General features: G+C 37.0%; 2 protein-coding genes across 2 annotated transcripts in view; one reads left to right on the top strand and one right to left on the bottom strand.

The window, feature by feature from the left end:
* Positions 1-130: 130 nt before the first annotated feature.
* Positions 131-7,454, bottom strand: LOC107752847 (coiled-coil domain-containing protein 12-like). The gene is made up of 7 exons (XM_016568917.1): positions 7,304-7,454; positions 6,327-6,400; positions 2,168-2,247; positions 1,919-1,980; positions 1,075-1,109; positions 884-960; positions 131-396 (listed from the first exon to the last, which is right to left on the bottom strand). Exons 1-7 carry the CDS (start codon positions 7,385-7,387, stop codon positions 317-319), a joined length of 492 nt encoding a protein of 163 aa, XP_016424403.1. The 5' UTR covers positions 7,388-7,454; the 3' UTR covers positions 131-316.
* Positions 7,455-13,683: 6,229 nt separating this feature from the next.
* Positions 13,684-19,602, top strand: part of LOC107752840 (neurobeachin-like protein 2) — a 71,599-nt gene continuing 65,680 nt past the window's right edge. Inside the window, exon 1 of the mRNA XM_016568911.1 lies at positions 13,684-14,111. Coding sequence (XP_016424397.1) covers positions 14,061-14,111 — 51 coding nt within the window. The 5' untranslated portion in view covers positions 13,684-14,060. The remainder of the gene's footprint in view (positions 14,112-19,602) is intronic.

Raw genomic sequence — 19,602 nt, 5'->3', positions numbered from 1 at the left:
TAAGGCCCAGAGAGGAAAAAGACAGAGTCAATTTGGAAAAGAAAGAACTGTTTACTTATAAACAACAAAATAATAAAAAAAAAGAGAAAGTCTTATTTGTGTACTCCATATGAAAACAGGAAAACACCTGTATCTCTTTCATTCTTTCTTTCCGTATCTCGTTCTCTCACACACAAACACTCACACTTCTAATCACCTGATCTGGTTGTGTGTAAACTCGTGCTGAGCTCAGCATAAGAAATCCATTTTAAACACACACTGCTATGTAATGGGAAATGGGCTGGAAACTTCTAGAAAATCTGTTGTGCGAGACAGTTCAATCCGAGTCTCCCTCTTCCATACCAACTGCTCCAACCACTCCAGCCAGCTCTTCCTCGCTTCCCTTGAGCCGTTCACCTGTGGAATTACACAAATGCCCAGACATAAACAAGCTATGGACATGAAGAATGTGGTTCACCAAAGGCTCTTGTGTGCTCTAGTTTTGATTTGGTTATCCACAAAATATTTGTTTTTAAGATATTACAGAGTTTTCATTTTAACTGTGGGTTTGAGAGGCAAAACTAGAGTATAGTAGTAATGTTAGGTCTAGTCAGTGCCAGAGGAGCGTATAGGGACAGGAAATCCATATATGATATCATAAAGAGACATCAGATCTCCAGAGCTTATGAACCCACACAGCAATTAGCCTTTCATCAAGCCCTGGCGGAGCTCATTGCAAAAAGGCTCTACAACTACAGTTTCAATATATTACTGATAAAAGAAGTGATGTGGAGATGGGTTAATGCTTCAGTTCTACATTGTTGTTGTTGTTTTTTATCATTATAGATATCGTCCTTAGTGCGGACTGGCCTCAGTCTCAGTTAGTGTGTCAGGTCATACTCACGTATAAGTTCAGCAATAGCTTTCTGTGTTCGCCTCTCTAATTTCTCAAGCTTCTTGGCAACGTCCCTCTTTAGATCCCTATTACAAACACACAACACAAGCAATTAAATGAATGAAAATTTTAACTAAAATGGATCTCAATGAATATGATGCATGATTGTGTTTTTAGCGGTAAAAAAAGAAGGTTTGTACCAGTCTGGTTTTCTGGGGGCAAGATTGGCCAGATCCTGAGAACACAAGTCAAGAGTGAAAAAAAAGAGAATAACATTAGTTTAAATTCAGGCAAGGGCTGCCCAGTGATTCTTGCACTGTTGGAGACAACACTTTGCCACTACAAAAGAAATTATAATGTGAGCTTGCTTTATAAATTAAAAATAATGACAAGTATACAAGTCTATAAAGACAGGGCACATATACAGAATAACCAGTGTAATTTGATTAATGAACAAACAACTCTTTTGATATGGTTCTTTTAATGAATTGTTCAAAACAAGACTCACAAATTCAGACTCACAGGTTTTCAAGTTCACACTTCAAAAAGTTTGCAAACACATTTGAAACATTTCTGTGTTTTGTAAATTAATACTTTTATTTAGCAATGAATTCAAAAGTGACAGTAAAGACATTTATAATGTTACAAAAGAAATGCTGTTTTTTTTACTTGTTATTAATCAAAGAATCCAGAGTTATGGTTTCCAACCTTGACAATAATAACCATTTTTAATAATTGAGCACCAAATGCAAATATCAAAATGATTTCTGAAGGATCATGTGACACTGAAGACTGGAGTAATGGCAACTGAAAATTCAGCTTTACCATTACAGGAATAAATTACATTTTAAAATATATTTAAAAATGAAAACAGTTATTTTACATTGTAATAATTTCACAATGCTACTGTATTTTTTTCATTAAAAAATCTTAATTATTCCAAACTTTAGACTGGTAGTGTATATATTCAGGAAACACTGGTGCTGTCCATATGGCATCATGTTTGAAACCTAAGACTTTGTATCAAGGGAAAAATCCACTCACCACTTCCTCAATCACAGGCTCTGGGTCTGCAGCTTCCAGCTGGTCCTTGACCTTGTCCTCCACTACAGTAATACGAAACAAGACCAGTCAGACAACCTGTAACCCAACACCTGATCACCTGCTGCAACATTATCACCCAGCATGACTATTACTGAACGGTCTGTTTAATTTGCAGGCATAACATTTAAAAATATAATTTAAAGGTACATCCAGTAATATTTCCTGCAGGTAAGCCAGAAGTGTTCTCACCTGATGCAGGTTTTGCTTTGGGCACCTGTCTCTCCTTCAGCTCCTCGTCCTCCGGCGTGTAATTCCTCAGCTTCAGCTCTCTGCAAACATAATTGCAGAATTATGTAATTCGCTCAGTTATGAACAAGTGTTTTGTCACTGCCTCCATTATAACCTATTTGAGGAGATTTTTAAAAAGCGATCACACAATCAATCACAGGAGAAACCAGTAACCAGCAGGTGGCAGTGCAGATAAACATTTAGCTTGGACCGTGAGCAGCTGGTGCTATTTGAGCGCTGAATCCGGCCTGTGATAGCATCCAGAGTACATTCGCTCGCCATGCGTACAAAGCGTCCCTTCATCTTTGTAGCACTAGCTAATTAGCATGTAGCATCTAGGGACTGCGGCCTCACAGCTGAGAGGGGCTGAAACAAGCCCAACTATGCCATCGCTCAAACACCAGGTCTATTAACATCTCTGCAAGTTACAGCAAAATTGGCTGCTGGATCTCCAGGGGAGCATAGAGGGTTCTTCACAGCATGATCGACAGAAGATGGATGTGAAGATTTGTTTCAGACTGTCCTACAGGAGACAGTCATATTTGTTTAATCAAATTGCTTACTGGTTTGTCTCCAGAGATGTGTGCCCATTTTGTCCTCAGAAAAGGGGCTATAGCAGGCCCACATTCATCACCAGAATAAATCATTTAAAAAAAGTGATGAATGTGGACCTGCTGTAGTCAGGTCAATGACAAATAAAAGTGTCCACGATTAAGAAGAGGAATCTTGTAAATTAGAATTTTTAATTCTAAATTACAAATATGAAACATACCTTTATCCAGGGTTTAGAACAACATTATAAAATGTTTGGGTAACACTTTCTATGAAGCCTTAAATCTCTGGTTTTTAACAAAATTGGAATATTTTAAATGTTTTGAAAATTATTAAGAGCAGGAAAACATGTAATTACGTTTTACTTGATGGTTACACCACATGACATTTTTGGAGTCAATAAACCAGAAGAGCAGAACTTATTTTAAGCTCTAATCATTATTTTAACTTACTTTTAAGTGTTTAAGTATTAAACTTTTCTTGAAAATAGTATAAAAATTGTAAGTTTTCAAAAAACAACATTAAAGGAAATGTACATGTGTTTTTACACTAGATTTCTAAAAATGTTTCCTCTTCTTTATCGTGGACACTTATTTGTCATTGACCTGACTATAACAAGCCCACATTCATCACCGCTTGATCTAAATGAGAGCCAGTAGAGTCAAACCATGTAATTAGATGGGCTGGGACCAACCAGATTGTTAATGTCAGCTGTGTCACTATTGCTTTTCAATGCTCTTGGGTGTAGGGTTATCAAACTAAAGCGTAATGAAATGGAAAAAAAAAACATGTAATCAAACACCAAGCATTGCTATGGCTACCTTAATAATACTCAATTAATTTCACAGCCAAACCCTATCAAGGCCCTGCAAAACTGCATCAAATATTATGACCCAAAACAAGAGCATTGAAGGGTTTTGGAAAAACACTCAAAACAACAGACTGAAACAAAGAGCTGGGAACTCCTCCCTGCCCTCAACTTTTCTGAAAAGACTTTCTGACCACCTACTGGAACAATACAGGGCCACTGGCTTTCCTCATCTACAGTAGAGCGGCCAAACAATCCAACACTTTCAGAATGTCAACAGCCATTTGTCAAACTCTAAGTGAGCATTTCAAACATCCTGGAGTCCTGAATCATTTGTGGCCAAGGGATTGGGCGAATTGGCTAGAACAGTATCCTGTTTTCTAATTTAATCACATACAGAAAGACAGATTAATGCTCAGGGGAAAAGCTCTTGTGTTCTTGAAGTGCTCAGAGGGACGGAGCTGAAATGAGGGCCTTGACAGTTTGGTGGAAGGTCTCTCATTTTTCAGAGCCTGCCTGCAAAACAACCGAGGGGACCATCATCGGGTTTCCTTCAACCTAAAATAGGCAGCAGTGGTACAGTAAATCCTGACTGCTGACAAAACCCATTTGCAGAGAACAGAAATAACAATGTGGTTGGGTTGTAGATGGGTTGCTTTGCTTGGGAAAATTCAGAGTCAAGTTGGACATTTGACATTTGCCCTACTGCTAAGTTGTGACAAAATACTCTCTGGCGCACACAGGAGAAAGGCTGAGCTTCATTCAAAAGCTGAGCAGATGTTCATTATCTGCCTCACCTCACTTCAGAATTTTGACAGCTTAAACAAAAAGACCAAGCTGTTGCCCAACAAAAGTATATATAAAAAATATATATATATATACACACATATACACTATAACTGTATTGTATCTAACTAACAAGGGCTGCGTTTCTCGATAACGATTGATCTTAGCACTTAATAGCGTTTTCTACGAGTCATTTTACAATTGTTCGTTATTGTTTCACGTGCGTTTCCCAAAAATGCACTTAACGCAATCGCACGTAGCCGTGCTTTAAGTGCTACTTAGGAGTCGCTATCCATTTGTCAAGAGCTGAAATGTCACCTTACAGAATGGCTCGTAATTGTAAACGCTCGTTTATTGAAATGTTAACCTAATGCTAGTTACTTAAGTTACGATGCTTTTGGGAAACAGACCGTAATATTAAGATCAGTCGTACGATCGTTTTTACGAACTTTTTAGGCTTACGAAGCTTTTGGGAAACGCAGCCATGGTTATTATATTTTATTGGCATATCAGTTATCTGTATAAATTATAAAACACTATTATGACAAGGAAATGTTTAATTTACTATATTATATATATTTATTACATTTTATATTATCATCTCACACATGGTCCAGCATTTTTATAATGTATTTCTATAATAAAAATACATACAAATCTGATATGACTTAATATATAATTAGCATCAAACAAACAATATGATTCTTATTCTCAAGGATTAAAGAGTAAACGGTTAACAGATGGTAAGTTAACCGTGCTTTCTGGAATACACCCCTGTTCAAAGGTTTGGGGTCTGTCATTTGTTTTTAATGTTTTTAAAGTATTTTATGTTCACCAAGGCTGCATTTATTTGATCAAAAATACAGTAAGAACAGTAACATTGTGAAATATTACTACTATTCAAAACTACTGCTTTTTATTTCAGCATATTTTGAAATGAAATTTATTCCTATTATGGCAAAGCTGAATTTTCAGCAGCCTAATAATTATTCTAATATGCTGATTTTCTGACAAGAAACATTGTTATTATTATCAATGTTGAAAATTGCCAATTTTGTTGTGCTGCTTTATATTTTTGTGGAAATTATGATTTTTTTTTTTTTTTAGGACTTGATGAATCATCAGAATCTATTTTAATAAATGTCTTTACTATCACTTTTGAAAGAAAACATTAATTTTTATGGTATTAAAATCTAAGGTTCATTTTGATTCATTCTGGATCCATTTTATCAAAGACAGATCATGAAAAAAACCTTTTATGACTAGTTTACTCAATGTTTTTTTTGCTGGGTGGTGAATTACCTCTCATTGTTTCCAAACTGTGTTGCCATTTTAATAATGCATGTTTAAGGAGACACACCTTGAAACATTCTCTCCCTGACAGACACCAATATCACCTCAAAAATCAAAGTTAATGCCTTATAACTACAAAATTATGGATCTATTAAGTGCTAAATATGTTAATTCTATTATTTACTCACCCTCATGTTGTTCAAAAACTGCATCATTTTCTTCTAAGGAACATAAAAGAAGATTGTCATACAGGTTTGGAAGGACATGAGCGTTTTTATTCCTTTAATATATACTAAGGGAGACGTATTCCAGATATTGGGTGATGATTGTTTAGGAACCTTTGCAAACTGTCAATGCAAAAACACCTCTTGAGCTCAGGGAGGCGAGCACAAGGGTTCTGTGAATTTGAACATAAACAATGAAAAGAAAAAAAAAAGCAAAGAGCTTGAGGCCTTGGCTTGAGCCTGAAATAGAGCTGAGAGTGAGAGAGACCTTTATCTCACAGCCCTTCTTAAGATCATGTAAACAGAGTACAGCTTTGTTATTTATTGTCCATTTAGAACAGGCAGTCTATTCAGCTAGGTCCTTTTTGTTTCTAAATGGTAGAACTTAGAATTTAGTTAGTATCCTTATGTATAAATAACACAAGATTTTATAGCTGTGAGTATTTTGTTTTTTTACCTGTGTCTGTCCTCTGTCTCAGAGTCCTCCAGAGCTCTTTTTCTCTCAGGCTCTCCATCCTCAGATGCCTGTCCCTGTAGTTAAAAAACAACTAGTTATTATGAGCAAAGAGACAAATCCAAATGATGATCCAAAACTCTAATAAGACTAAGATACAATAAAAGACATGAGAGCTCTCATATGCAGTGAATCAGAGCCAAAGCCCTACTGTGCACATTTAAGGAAACAAAAAACAAATATTCAAACAGGGTTAAAAGGAACTTCCCAGGTTCAAAGTTAAACTAACAACATTTGTGGCATGCCGATTACCACTGATAATAACTGACTTGTTCCTCATTTTTTTAAGGTAAAACTTAAGGCAGTGACAGGAAAGCACTGAATCTAGTTATGTTATTGTAGCCTATACTGAGAGGACAAATCCTCATTCCATTAACCGTGTTGATTATTTCTCTCTTCTGTAAGTTACCAGCACTGTTTGTTTTTTGTTTCAGTATACATGAGAAAAAAGAAAAAAAACTCAACCCAGCCTAAACTGGTTTGCTGTTCAAACTTTTGTACAGTGTAACTGAATGTGAAGGCATCACTGAATTAAAAAGGGACGTATTCTACTTATTACATATTATTGGTGTATTACACTTATTAGTGTAATGCAGTCAAGTCTGAAACAGTGCTTGGAAAAAACAGTATTTGTGTAATAATCATTCAAGCACAAAATACAAAAACAATTGACGAGTAACTGCTAATATTATTTAAAGCTAAACGTCCTTCCTTGGATAATAATAAATGCATTCAAAGAAAAATAGTGGAAAAGACCAGAGCTAAAACTATTAAAATAATTTTCTTGATGACAACTGATGCTAAATTGCGTATAAACCATTACAATGCTTTACTGTTATGCTAACTCGCTAACTAAAGCCTGTTTGCCCGTGAGCGCGCATTTTCCCCGGTAAGAAATTAACATTTATTATCACACTCACTTGAAGTTGCCGGTCTCGTAGAGCTTTTAATCTTTCTTTCCTTTTCAAAGCTTGCTCTTGTAAAGCACCCACAGGTTTCTCCATGGTGAAAAATAAAGCACGGGTAGCAGGATTGGTGAATCTGTAATCGGTTATGCAGTCTGTTCAGCGCTTGCTAGAAGAGCACCGAAAAAAATCGATTTTGCTACTCAACTTGTCAGACTTGAACATTTATAAACTACCTGTAAATATGTAAATAACACATTTATATATACTATAATACAATTACTAATTAAAGTGACAATATAATGATAATATCACATTCCTGATATAATAAAAAAAGTAAAAAAAATTAGTCTGTGCATATAGAATTATGGTACCTTTATCATTTGATTATTAAGTTACTCGGAATGCACTGATACTAGTGACATATGCAGGACTCCGGATGTTTGTGAGTTTGGTGATCGACTCTGTAAATTCTGATTTGTGCAATACTTTTATGCATGTACATGAGCTTAGAAGGATGTGTATTTGCTTTCTACTGAAAAATCACCAAATATACAAAAATATTGTCATTTACATACTCCAATGTCATATAATTTTCTTTTTTCCATGAAACACAAAAAGTGATTCCGGAGCTTCTGTTTTTCACACAAGGAAAGTGGATGGTGATTTATACGTTAATATTTTAGCTAGCACTGTGAGCTAATCATTTCATGTTATGGCTGAAAACTGATAAATGGCTGATTTTAAAAAAATCTAAACTATTAAAAAATATTATACAATAAAATTAATAGTTTACAACTGCATATAGACTTTAAAACATCATGACAGTAAAATATGTAATACAGATAACCAATAGGTTACTATATGCTCTGGTCGGTTCAAAAAAGAAAGAACAAGTAACAGCAGGTCACGTTGGTTATGTTGACGGAAGTTATCTTATTTTCAGGCGCTGCATAATATCATTGCGCCTGCTGCAACCATGGTACGGCAGCAAAGTTCCTTGATTATTACGCCAGAATGAGAGTATAGTTCCTAGCCATATCGGCCTAGAAAATCGCAACTTTTCATTTTCCGTCGGGCTTAGTACACGATGTAACTACAGAAGAGTCAAGTTTTAAATAGGAAAAATATAGAAACTCTTTGGTCATTTTTGAGCGAGATGCTAACAGTCTAATCAGATTCAATGATCTATGCTAAGATACAGCTAAAAGTGCTACCGCCAGACCCGGAGATCGGCTGAATGGATTCGAAAACGGTAAAACTCAACTGTTTAACTCCCGGGGAGTTGGAAAATGAGCCTATTTTCAAAAAAAGTGGAGTGTTCCTTTAAAAGAACAGGTCATTTCTGTCATGCTGCGTACCAGCATCGGTTGGGGGAGTGTGTCTAACACTGGGTGATGGCCTTGATGGCCCTGTGACAGTCAAGCGTCTTACAAGACAAATCAACAATATACAAGAGCAAGATGATAAACACTCCTGAAACAGTGACCACCAAAGGTGCTTTTAAATGATTCCAAAGTGGCCCCAATATTGATTTAAACCATGTGTCCCAATCAGATGAGAAAAGACCATGATCTTCATTAAGTTTAGCTATTCGTTCATGCAAAACTTTAGCTAGATTGTGGACCGCTTTTCCAGTATTGTCTGCAATGTACGAGCAACACTCAGTTGCAATGACTTTACATGTCCTGCCCTCAGAGGCTAGCAGAATGTCAAGGGCCATTCGATTCTGCAAAACAACCTTTCTCATTGCCCTTACTTCATCTGAAATATTAGCAATAGAAATGAGTGTGGTATTGGCTGTAGCCTCAAATGCTTCATGCAATGCTTGTAATTCATTTTGTGAATCAGTCACTCCTAAGAATGGAATAAATCTTCCTAACCATTTTTCAGTTTCAGAAATTGAACGTTTAGAATGTGTCATGATTAAATGCTGTTTCACATAATCCTCTGACACTACTCGCATTGCTGGTAAGAGGTAGGCCAAATAACATCTACCTCTCCATCCCTTAGGAAGGAATGGATAAGCTTTGTTACCACAAACAAAGTGTGCACCATTAGGAGCAATGAGTGTTTCATTTGTCATTATCAGAAGAGTTTTGTCACATCTGGAAAATTGGAGACGACGCACTCCTAGTTTGGAATTGTTTACCCCGTTCCCTTCAATGCACCAGGAAGAATTCCCCTCGAATTTCACATTAAGAGCAAATGGATGGCTTGATTCAGCATTGTTGTATGTAGGCAAATGCCAGGAATTAAAATGAGGGTAAGAACAATTTCTGTAGTGACATACACTGCTTGTGAATAGCAATCTGCTTTCCCAGTGGTTCTATAATCGTGCACTTGGCACCAGCTTCACCTTGTGGTTTGGTACAATTGGAATCCCCAAAAATCATCATGAAAACATACTCTTTACCACCCCTAATTGTCTGTGTTTTGGCCATTTCCAACTTTAACAATTTCGGCCATTTGTCATCTTTAGCATCTTTTCGTTGTCTCAGCAATAGGGCATAGTAAACTCTAAACAAATTGTCTGGCAGGGTTGTAATTTTGATACCAGAACCATCAATTGGGGTGCACCACTCAGAGCGTTCAATGATAAAGGTGTCGATTACCAAATCAGTTAGTATGCTGCCAATTTTACCCATGTTACTTTGTTCAGTAATGGAGATCAAATCAGACAGTGGTAATGGATGTGCATACAGAGGCCATGATGTAGATGATTGAGGGAAAGACTTCTGTAGTTACATCGTGTACTAAGAAAACTCTTGAAACTCTAGAAACTCTTTGGTCATTTTTGAGCGAGATGCTAACGGTCTAATCAGATTCAATGATCTATGCTAAGCTACAGCTAAAAGTGCTAACGCCAGACCCGGAGATCGGCTGAATGGATTCGAAAACGGTAAAACTCAACTGTTTAACTCTAGGGGAGCTGAAAAAATGAGCCTATTTTCAAAAATAGTGGAGTGTTCCTTTAATACATGAACACACACAGCTCTATGCATAAATAAAATCAGAAATCACAACTCTTCTGAATAGAAAAAAATGACCCACACAAGTTCCCCAAACAGGCAAACAAACACCCCGAACATGACATGGTGTGGAATGTAGGGCATTGCCATAGCAATACAGTTGCCTCTAGGTCCATCCTCTTCCCAGTGACCAAACAGTCACAAAGATGCACTTAGCAATGGGATTAATACAAATTGTGCAGTATGACCCACTCTCTCTTAGACTATAATTTTATTTAATTATTAAAATGAGTAAAATTTTTTAATATTTTATTGTTTAAAGTTAATGGGCACATATTGGTAAAAGGGGTAATAGAAAGGATGCATTGTTTAAGCTGTGGTATCTTTTAATCTATGTCAGAAGGTTACAGTCAAAACCATATTGTTGTTCCAGTAAGGCACCAAACACAATAGACCTTATAGAATTATGCTAAATGTGGTGGTGTCATTGCACATGCACTTATAGACAAAAACAAATGTGCCAAATGAAAACGGGCAAGACAATAAATGGATCATTCAGTCTCTTTACCAACACAACTTTATTTGCATAGAGTTTGCATGGGTGCTCAAGAGATCCAATGACTATGGATCTTGAATGATTTTGAATGTAAAATTGTGATATTTTACTCTCAAAAGCTTGAGTTGTGGAAAATTAACTCGTCAAGTCACACTGTTTTTGTGATAAAAACGACAAGAAGGAATATTAATACTTCATAAGACATGGCAGGCCAAATGCATGTATTAGGGAAAAAAAACACTTTTATTTTCTTCCTATATAAATTCTGTGGATACCACTCTGTCAATAGCTTTTCCTTGAATTACTGTGGTTTGTTCTCTATACCAATTCATCTAGATCCTGTTTGTTTCTAAATGGTGAACTGAGAATTTGTTTTGTGGAGAATAAATACTACTGCAGTGTGTTGTGTAGAATAATGATGACACTGTGTGTTTTGGTTTTACTTGTGCCTCCAAAGCGTTTTCAGGCTCTCCAACCAAAGGTGTCCACCCCTGTAGTTCAAATAAATTACAACTAATTAACATGAGCAATGTGACAAATCCCAATTATGATCCAAAATCACAGCAAAACCCCGAGAGGACTGTTTTTTTAGTGCCGCTCCCGCCCACTCAGGCAAGGTTATATTCCGCAGAGAGAAAAAAAATAAAAATGTAGGTTGTACAAAAATAGCCTATTAGCTATTTTTATTAATCTTGTCAAAATGCTAAATTCATTTGACATTTTTCTATTAACACAGTAGGAAAAGTGTTGCAGAGAAAAATAAATAAATTGCAGAAGAAAAAATTTCAACACACTTCAGCAATAAAAAAAGACACACAAATGTTTTGCAATAGTGGGCCGCGGCCCACAGGTTGAAAACCACTGGTCTAGAGTAATTTGTGCTTATTATTATGGTTGAACTGGATCATCGAAGGTCAGAAGCAAAGACATTGGTTAATAGAATGGGATTAAATACATAAAGGATATTTGTGTTGTTTAACATTTAATTATTGCAGGTTTGCGTCATATTCTGAGTTGCCTTATTTTTATTCATTTTGAGGAATACTGAATCTGTGTTTTTTTTTGTGAGTGAGATGAATTAATGCATATTCATATTTATTTTAGAACTACAGTAACATCTTCTGATTTCTCAACATGGGAACAGGAGAGCTGTCAATCAATAAATTGGGGAAAAAAACAAACTTGCGTTACACTCTAAAAAATGCTGGGTTATTTCAACCCAACTTTGGGTCAAATTTGGACTAACCCAACTTTTGGGTTAAAATTTTTATGTAGAAAATGTAACCCAACGGTTGGGTTAGTCCATATTTGACCCAATGTTGGGTTGAAACAACCCAGCCTTTTTTAGAGTGTACTTATTTGAAAAAGTAAATTATACACTCTAAAAAATGCTGGGTTAAATATAACCCAGCGCTGGGTTATATTTAACCCAGCATTTTTTAGAGTGTAGGCTAAGCAAAATATAAACAAAACCGATTTGAACGCATCCACACTTTGCTCCATCCTTATTCTGCTCTGTCACTCATCGACAACCTGCCTGTTCTGTCTGAGGGCCGTATATTTACCACAGGTACAGCCTGCTCTGAGCATCGTTATGCACATGCTGCGCACAGACCCAGCAAATAAAACGCTTGACGTTTAAAGCATGCGTGCAGCGCGTGCATCCTGAGCGCAAGCTGTACCGGTGGTCAATAAGAATAAAGCGCAGATATGCTGTTCTAAATGGACGTCGGGAACGGGGTATTGATAGACCGCCCGCTCCCGTTCAAATGACACCAGAGTTGCCGACCGCTAAGGCGTTTTATTCGGGAATTTAAAATCCGGTCGGTCCCGCGGGAATGCAGACCTCTACCCCGAGATACAACGAATCAGAGGCAGAGCCAATGTCCCAATGTGCAAATTTCAGTCAAGATGGAAACATCAAATATTCAAACAGCGTTCACTATACATAAACACATTTTTTATGCATTGCACAGCCAGGACAAACAAACCCTCATCCCCGAACAAGACTCAAGGCTTCTTTCATTTTTGGTGAACTATCCCTTAGGGCTGCACAATTAATCGAATTTCTAATCGCAATTACAATTACGGATGCCACAATTACATAATCGTTCAAAAGTCCACTTATGTTATTCTGCATGCTTAAGATGCTTTTTTTTTTCTTTCTACATGTTATCTTAAGGGTTTTCCATTGTTTTAATTTTAGTTTTAGTATAACATTATAATACCATGCATATTTTTACCTTTTTATTTAAAGAGAAACCAATCCGATGTATAGTTGACATTTGAGGCTTAATACTATAGAAAAGCAATAAAAAAAATTCAGTTAGTGTTTTCAGCTTGTTTATTTTCATATAAAAATACGGCATGCCGTTGCTTCAAACCAAGGTGTAAACATAATTCGTTTAATCGTAAATTAATAATCGCAACTACAATTTCAAATGAATAATCGACAATTATGATTTTTGTCATAATCGTGCAGCACTATCTAATAGCATGACAGAACTTCCAAATCTTTGGAATGAATTGAGATGACAAGAAAAAATGCATGTTTATACATTTATACTTAATTGTTATGTCTTGTTTTATCTATCTGTTTATTGTGTAGCTTGATTCTAATATTCAGTAATATTCTGATTCTGACCTTTATATATGCAGGCCTACTTTTTATTGAAAATGTGTTTTCTACAAACCAAATCACCAGGAGAAGTTCCTGCGCTCCAGTGTCACATTCCATTCCTGGCTAGTTCTCACAATCAGCTGTGGCACTACGATGCTCAATGGTTTCCCTTCATCTTGTGCAGCTTTGAGGCTGAACTCCTCCCGGCTATTTCTTGCTTTGCTCTCTGCTGCCACTGTATCGCTCGAGAGGAGGGGAGTGGAGCGCGGGCAGGGTAATGCGTGCACAGACAAGTGCGTTAAACTCCTCTAGAATTCCTCCAGGAGAAATGCACATTTATCCAAGCGCCTAAACCGCGATATTTCTCAAATGTTGCTCTCTACATTCTCTAGTTTCTTTGCTCGGAATTGTCCTTTTGACCCGCCTTCCATCTAAAAGACATGCAACTTTGGCAGCGCTTGGCAACCAGGTAGTGGGCAGCTGTACAGCAGCATGCAGTTTCTAGCAAACAGTATTCCCTGGATCTTTGCTGAGTCAATCCATGGCCCCTTCGTTTGTGGAATGTATATTCAGATGGTCTGACTAACGCCTAAGTGGAAGAAACACGCAGAAGGGCGAGGGAGAATGGCTTCGAAAGAGCGACTGTACGAGCTGTGGATGTTATATTATACTAAGGTGAGTCACGAGCGGGCGATCGCGCGAGCCACTCGACACCTGTTGGCTTCGGAGTTTATGTTGTCGCAAACTTGCCACTGTCATTTAATATTATGTCGCATCCTGCATATAGTTAAAAGGCAAGCATATTCGCCATAATTCCTATCCGCTTTGTGTTGAAACAGTTTCAGGAAGTGCGTCCGTGGTTATTTTTTTGGGAAGGTTGCGCTTGCACGTACACAGTGAAAACATTTTGACGCTCACTTAATATTTCATCAGTATGTTGTTATGAAGCGACTGAAAATTGTGATGAAAAGGACTGATGATATTTTCGCTAAGCATAACGCTATGGTTCATCACAACAGGTCAATTTGATGTTTACAGTTATGTGTAGCCTAATTCTAGTTTACCTGTGTGAGTCAGGTAATGCCATTCTCTTCCTGCTTACTTCTCTTTTTCTTCTCATTATACAGATAGTCTTTTATTCATATGCAATTTGAGTTTGCAAGTTCTTTAGTTTGTGTATTTTAAATAAATTAACAGCAATACAGAGAATATAATGTGTTATCTAATTTTTTATTTTAAATCTTTAATTACAATGCCGAGGTACTTGAACTACATACTTGAATCGTTTAGAGTTTATTTAAAATATGCATTTTTTTTGTATGCTGAAATGCTTTAGATTTACTTGTGAATTAGCTATGTCCGATTGGCGAACGAATCGTTCTTTTGAGTCGGATCTCCTAACGATTTGTTCACGAATCGATCCGAGCAGGTCTCTCGTCAACAATTCACTGACTAGAGAATAGAGAATTGTATGTTTACAGTTTGAGAGTTGACAGTTTTATCATCAGTTTTATGACTTTTATTTTTATGAGCTGAATCGTGGTTGTAAAGTGAACTGGGGCCCATGAAATTACAATGCAAGCTGTTATTAATAATGCTTAATCGAAAAGCAAAGAAAAAAAATAAAAGAAAAACAGTATCCAAATGTGCAGTGTTAATATTTTCCATATTAATTTCTACCCGTATTTTGCTTTGTGTTTTAGGGTTAAAATGTCTCTAAACCTAACGGATAATGTCCTGCTCCTCAGACCACTGATTTTTTTACTTTTTTAATTACATTGTTATCATCATTAATATGTGTGTACCCATGGATTTTTATTTTCTGAGACATTTAGAATATGTAATATGCCATGCAAGGATGTCAGGGGCCACTTGATTATGTCATGACTTAAAAGAATCACTGAATAATTTTTTTAGCCGTTTGAAAGGAACTATTCTGGAATAACCTGATTCACAGAAATGATTCGAGCTTCCCATCACTATGAATGGAAAATAAATGTACATTCCACATTAAGGATGGTTATACTGGCAACACCCTCTGGCGGACTGGTGCATACAAAGGCCACAATGCACTCTTGCACATTTTTGAGAGCAATTATTTTAAATGATTAAAACAACATGTTGAAGTTGGGCATCCATGTGTTCCATCTGAAGCTCTGTCATTATGGCCACTTCACTGGTCAGCAGCTGAAGTCAGCTGTAATGCCTCACTATTGCAAGTGTTCTTTATGAATGGCTACCATGGTAACCAAAACAGCAGGTGCAGGATACAAGAAACACCAGGGGTCACCATAGAGAAATGTCTACTTGCAGATCACTGTTTTAATTTGGCACTCGCACTCTTTAAAAAATATAGTTAGCAGATTGCATGGAAAATAAGCTTTGTGAATTATTCAAAAGTGTTCCAGTCTGGACTTGCTGGTCTTGGCACAAAGTTCTCCAGATAGCTGGCAGTGTTTCTCTAGATCTCATTCATTTTATAATCTAAAAAGGAACCCTTTGTCATTTCATTCCCATTTATTAATAACTTCACACGTACAGCTAACAGGGATCCATACCAGACATGCAAAGTAGATGGACTTGTTCCTCTGACTTGTTGCAGCAGGCGTATGGGTCAGCCTTTTTCCACAGTTACACGGATATAAATGTGATTTTCTGTGAAACAAGGATAAAAGGCGTAATGTATGTGATTTTTGCACACCCATATTTATGAGTTAGTTTCCCCCTGCATGTTTGACAGCACAATGCTTTCCAGTGTTTTGAATCTTGTTTGAAGCACCCATTTTAATGCCTCTGCTTGCAACTGTCTGCTGCGATTTTAAATGGATAAGGTTGAAAATTTGCTTGTTTTTCTCTGGGCTCATGAGGCCTTGCTCGATTTTAAACTCATTTAAAGCTCTCCTCACCTATTATGCAAGTCATTTGACCGTAGAATGAGTCCTATGTCCTCCCAATGTAATGAGGTCTCATGGGAAGGTTGTACATTTTATTTTTATTTTATTTTAATTTGTATCATAATTGCAATTACATGTTATTTTAGATTCTGGTTACAAGCATAAAATATTTTCTCAAGATGTTAGCTTGAAGTCAGCATACATTAAAATTCACCCTATTTATTTTTTAAATTCGTTACACTTGGATGTACATCACTGTACAGTAGGGATGTGCTCTACGACTAATTTCACTGCCATTTAAATAGAAAATTTGTAACCAACTAGTTGTCAGATGGGTTGAATGACAATGCAAATTCACTCTCTGACAGTAGGTGGCGCTTTTAGACAAGCAAAAATACAGTGGTTACCATGGTTGCCCCTCTAAACAAAGCAGTGCTGTGCTTATAAACACTATTTTATTAAACGTTATAGGAAGATAACATGAAAAAATGTCAACAAAACTTTTCAAAATAGTTATTTTTAAATAATTATTGTTTTTAAAACATAAAATAAAACACTAGTTGAGTATTTCCAATGTCGACCATCAGCTGCAGTTCCATTTAGCCGACTAGTCTTGCACATCCTTACTGTACATAAGAAAATAAAAATCTGCCGCTACTTTTTCATTGTGAATTTAAAGATGTATTTAGTAATATTTTATTTCTGGCACTGGCCAGTTTGGCAGTCATCTTGGACTTATTGACACCTAGTGATGTGGATGTAGCTTAACACAAAAGCAAACGTTTGCCGTTGTAGAAATGCGCCATTTGCAGTCAGACATGATTAAGGTATTCTGTGAGGAAATGTGCTCAGTTAGGGGAAGGCTTCCAAGACAAAGTGAATAGTATTTGGCTGGTCATGTGATCTTATGTGATTCTCATGTGAGTCTTCATCACATGTGAGTCTATACATTACTTTAAACATATTGTACATTCTTTTCTTTAAGTGTAAAACCTTTTTAATGAGACAAAAATCAAAGAGCTCACTGCTAAGCAAGCGTTTAATGTTTTCAGTGGCTGAATACCTTGTCCCCATCAGAGGCAAGCGGTACATAATCGCAGAAGGACGGCGAAGTTTAACGTCATGACATTCCGGTGATCTTGCTGTATTGTAATAATGTGCCAGCTATATTTTCTTTTGGCTGCGAGAGCAACGCTGCCTCTCTGTCAGACCACTTCCTCTTGAGTGTGCTTTTCAGAGGACAACATCGATGTGATAAAACCACTTCCTGTCATGGTTGCTACCATTTGTAACCTCCCTGAACAACCTGTTTGTCAGTTGACAAACACATGGTACACATCATCACCCCAATTCAGCTGAAGACCGATTGAGGAAGAGGTTTTGGAAAATAACAAGCTTGTGTTTATGTGTTGTGATTTTTGTGAGTTTGTGGGTTGACACATTCTGTGAGCATCTGATATGTGGAGGGCCTTCATGCAGGATGGTGTGCAAATGAGCTTGAGTCGGTTGTCTAAATCTATATTTGAAGTAGCCTCATACAATGAAAGCAACAGTCCACGCAAATATTGTCATTTATGTACCTCAGTGTCATGATTTTATTTTTTTGTTTTTTCATGAAAAACAAAAGGAGGTTCTGGAGCCTCTAGTTTCCACACAAGGAAAGTTGATGGTGATTTATACTGCCAAGCTCCAAAAAAGAACAACAACAAAAAAAAATCATCAATGGTGTTGAGATGAGGATGAGGGTGAGTAAATGATGACAACATTGCCAGAACATCATTGAATTTTTCACCAATTCTAAGAAATTGTCATCAACATGAAGTGACAGACTTGCAGGATGCCCTCATGGTTACGCAATCATGCATATTACATTATAATACAACTATTTATCGGTTATTTGTTGCTCCTTTTCGTTCCTCCTAGGAGGAAACTAACTTGGCAGGTGTGTGTGTGCTTGTTAAACTGAATAGATTTTAGTATAATTTCACAATAGGCGGAGAGTCCTTGTGTAGGCAGCGGTGAAAAAACATCACCCACCTCAATTCTTTAAACTGCCATTGTGTACCTTTGTCATGTACCTGTAAGTCAGGTTTTTGAGATTTATGTCACGTTTAAGACAAATGTTTGTGTACAGGTGCCTTTATTTGATCGTAATCTGGTGTGAATGCCAGTGTTTCGCATGTAAGGCTCTTAAAAGCATTTTCAGCTCTTGCTTTATCTTCCCCTTGCTTTATATTCTGTAACTTAAAGGTATAGCACATCTCTGTGTTGGATAGTTCAGTGCTTTAATAGATGCCTAACGCTATTCAGCAGGGCTTTGCCTTTCCAGAGCACTTGTTCATTGTCAGAAAAGTTGGAAAAACTAATTTAACATTCACATTTAAAAATGAAAGTTCTTTATTGGCATTGATGGTTCCATGAAAAACCTTTAACTTCCGTGGAAAATTACAATTTCACAAAATGTTCTTTATAGTGGAAATAGGTTCTTTAGATTATTCAGATGTTCTTCACACTAGACAAAATGGGTCTTTTAAGAACTGATCACTGAAAGGTTCTTTGGCATCACTGTGAAAATCCACCTTTTGGAGAGAAGGTGCTTGATGCAGAGCCATTGAGTGTAGCTGGACATCCAGCTCCTCTTCGATATAATGGGTGGAGCTTGAAGTTCCAACCACACTCTAACCCTAAACAATAACCCTGTCCCTAAACATAACTAGATAAAGTTCCACCCATTAGGTCCACAGAGGTGGAGCTGGACTCGATCAATCTCCACCCATTTGACCAATTTGGCTCTGCAGTGAGTACCACTTTTGCTGCTTTTGTAGCCTTTTTTAAGAGTATTGTGTGATCCGGCTGTCCACTTAAATGTATGCAGTCAATTTTTATCCTGAGACATCTGATTGATTATTCTAAAGGTTCATTCAATGTCTAAACATTGTAGAGTTTAGCTGATATATTGGATTGCCTGTGTTTTTCTTCAGAATTTCTGATATTAGACAGGTATTTTCTGTCACAAATTCAGCCTCTGTGGCTCCCTCCGATCACCACCAGAGGGAACCATCACCGGAGTACTGAGCGACCCTTTCGGACTCCAATTCCCACTATGCCCCATGCCAGAGACTAATCCCAGCCTTCGTTGTGTCTAACACCAGTTACCGATCTATGCCTGTATGACCTGCCTTGTGAACTAATAAAGCTGCACATGGATCCTAACGCCACTGCCTCTGTGTTACATTTGCCATCTTTGATATATGCTACACCATGTTTTAGCA

Source organism: Sinocyclocheilus rhinocerous, unplaced genomic scaffold (genome assembly GCF_001515625.1).
Source record: "Sinocyclocheilus rhinocerous isolate Xijiao unplaced genomic scaffold, SAMN03320098_v1.1 scaffold771, whole genome shotgun sequence".
Lineage (NCBI taxonomy): Eukaryota > Metazoa > Chordata > Actinopteri > Cypriniformes > Cyprinidae > Sinocyclocheilus > Sinocyclocheilus rhinocerous.
This window is presented reverse-complemented; position numbering and strand designations above follow the sequence as displayed.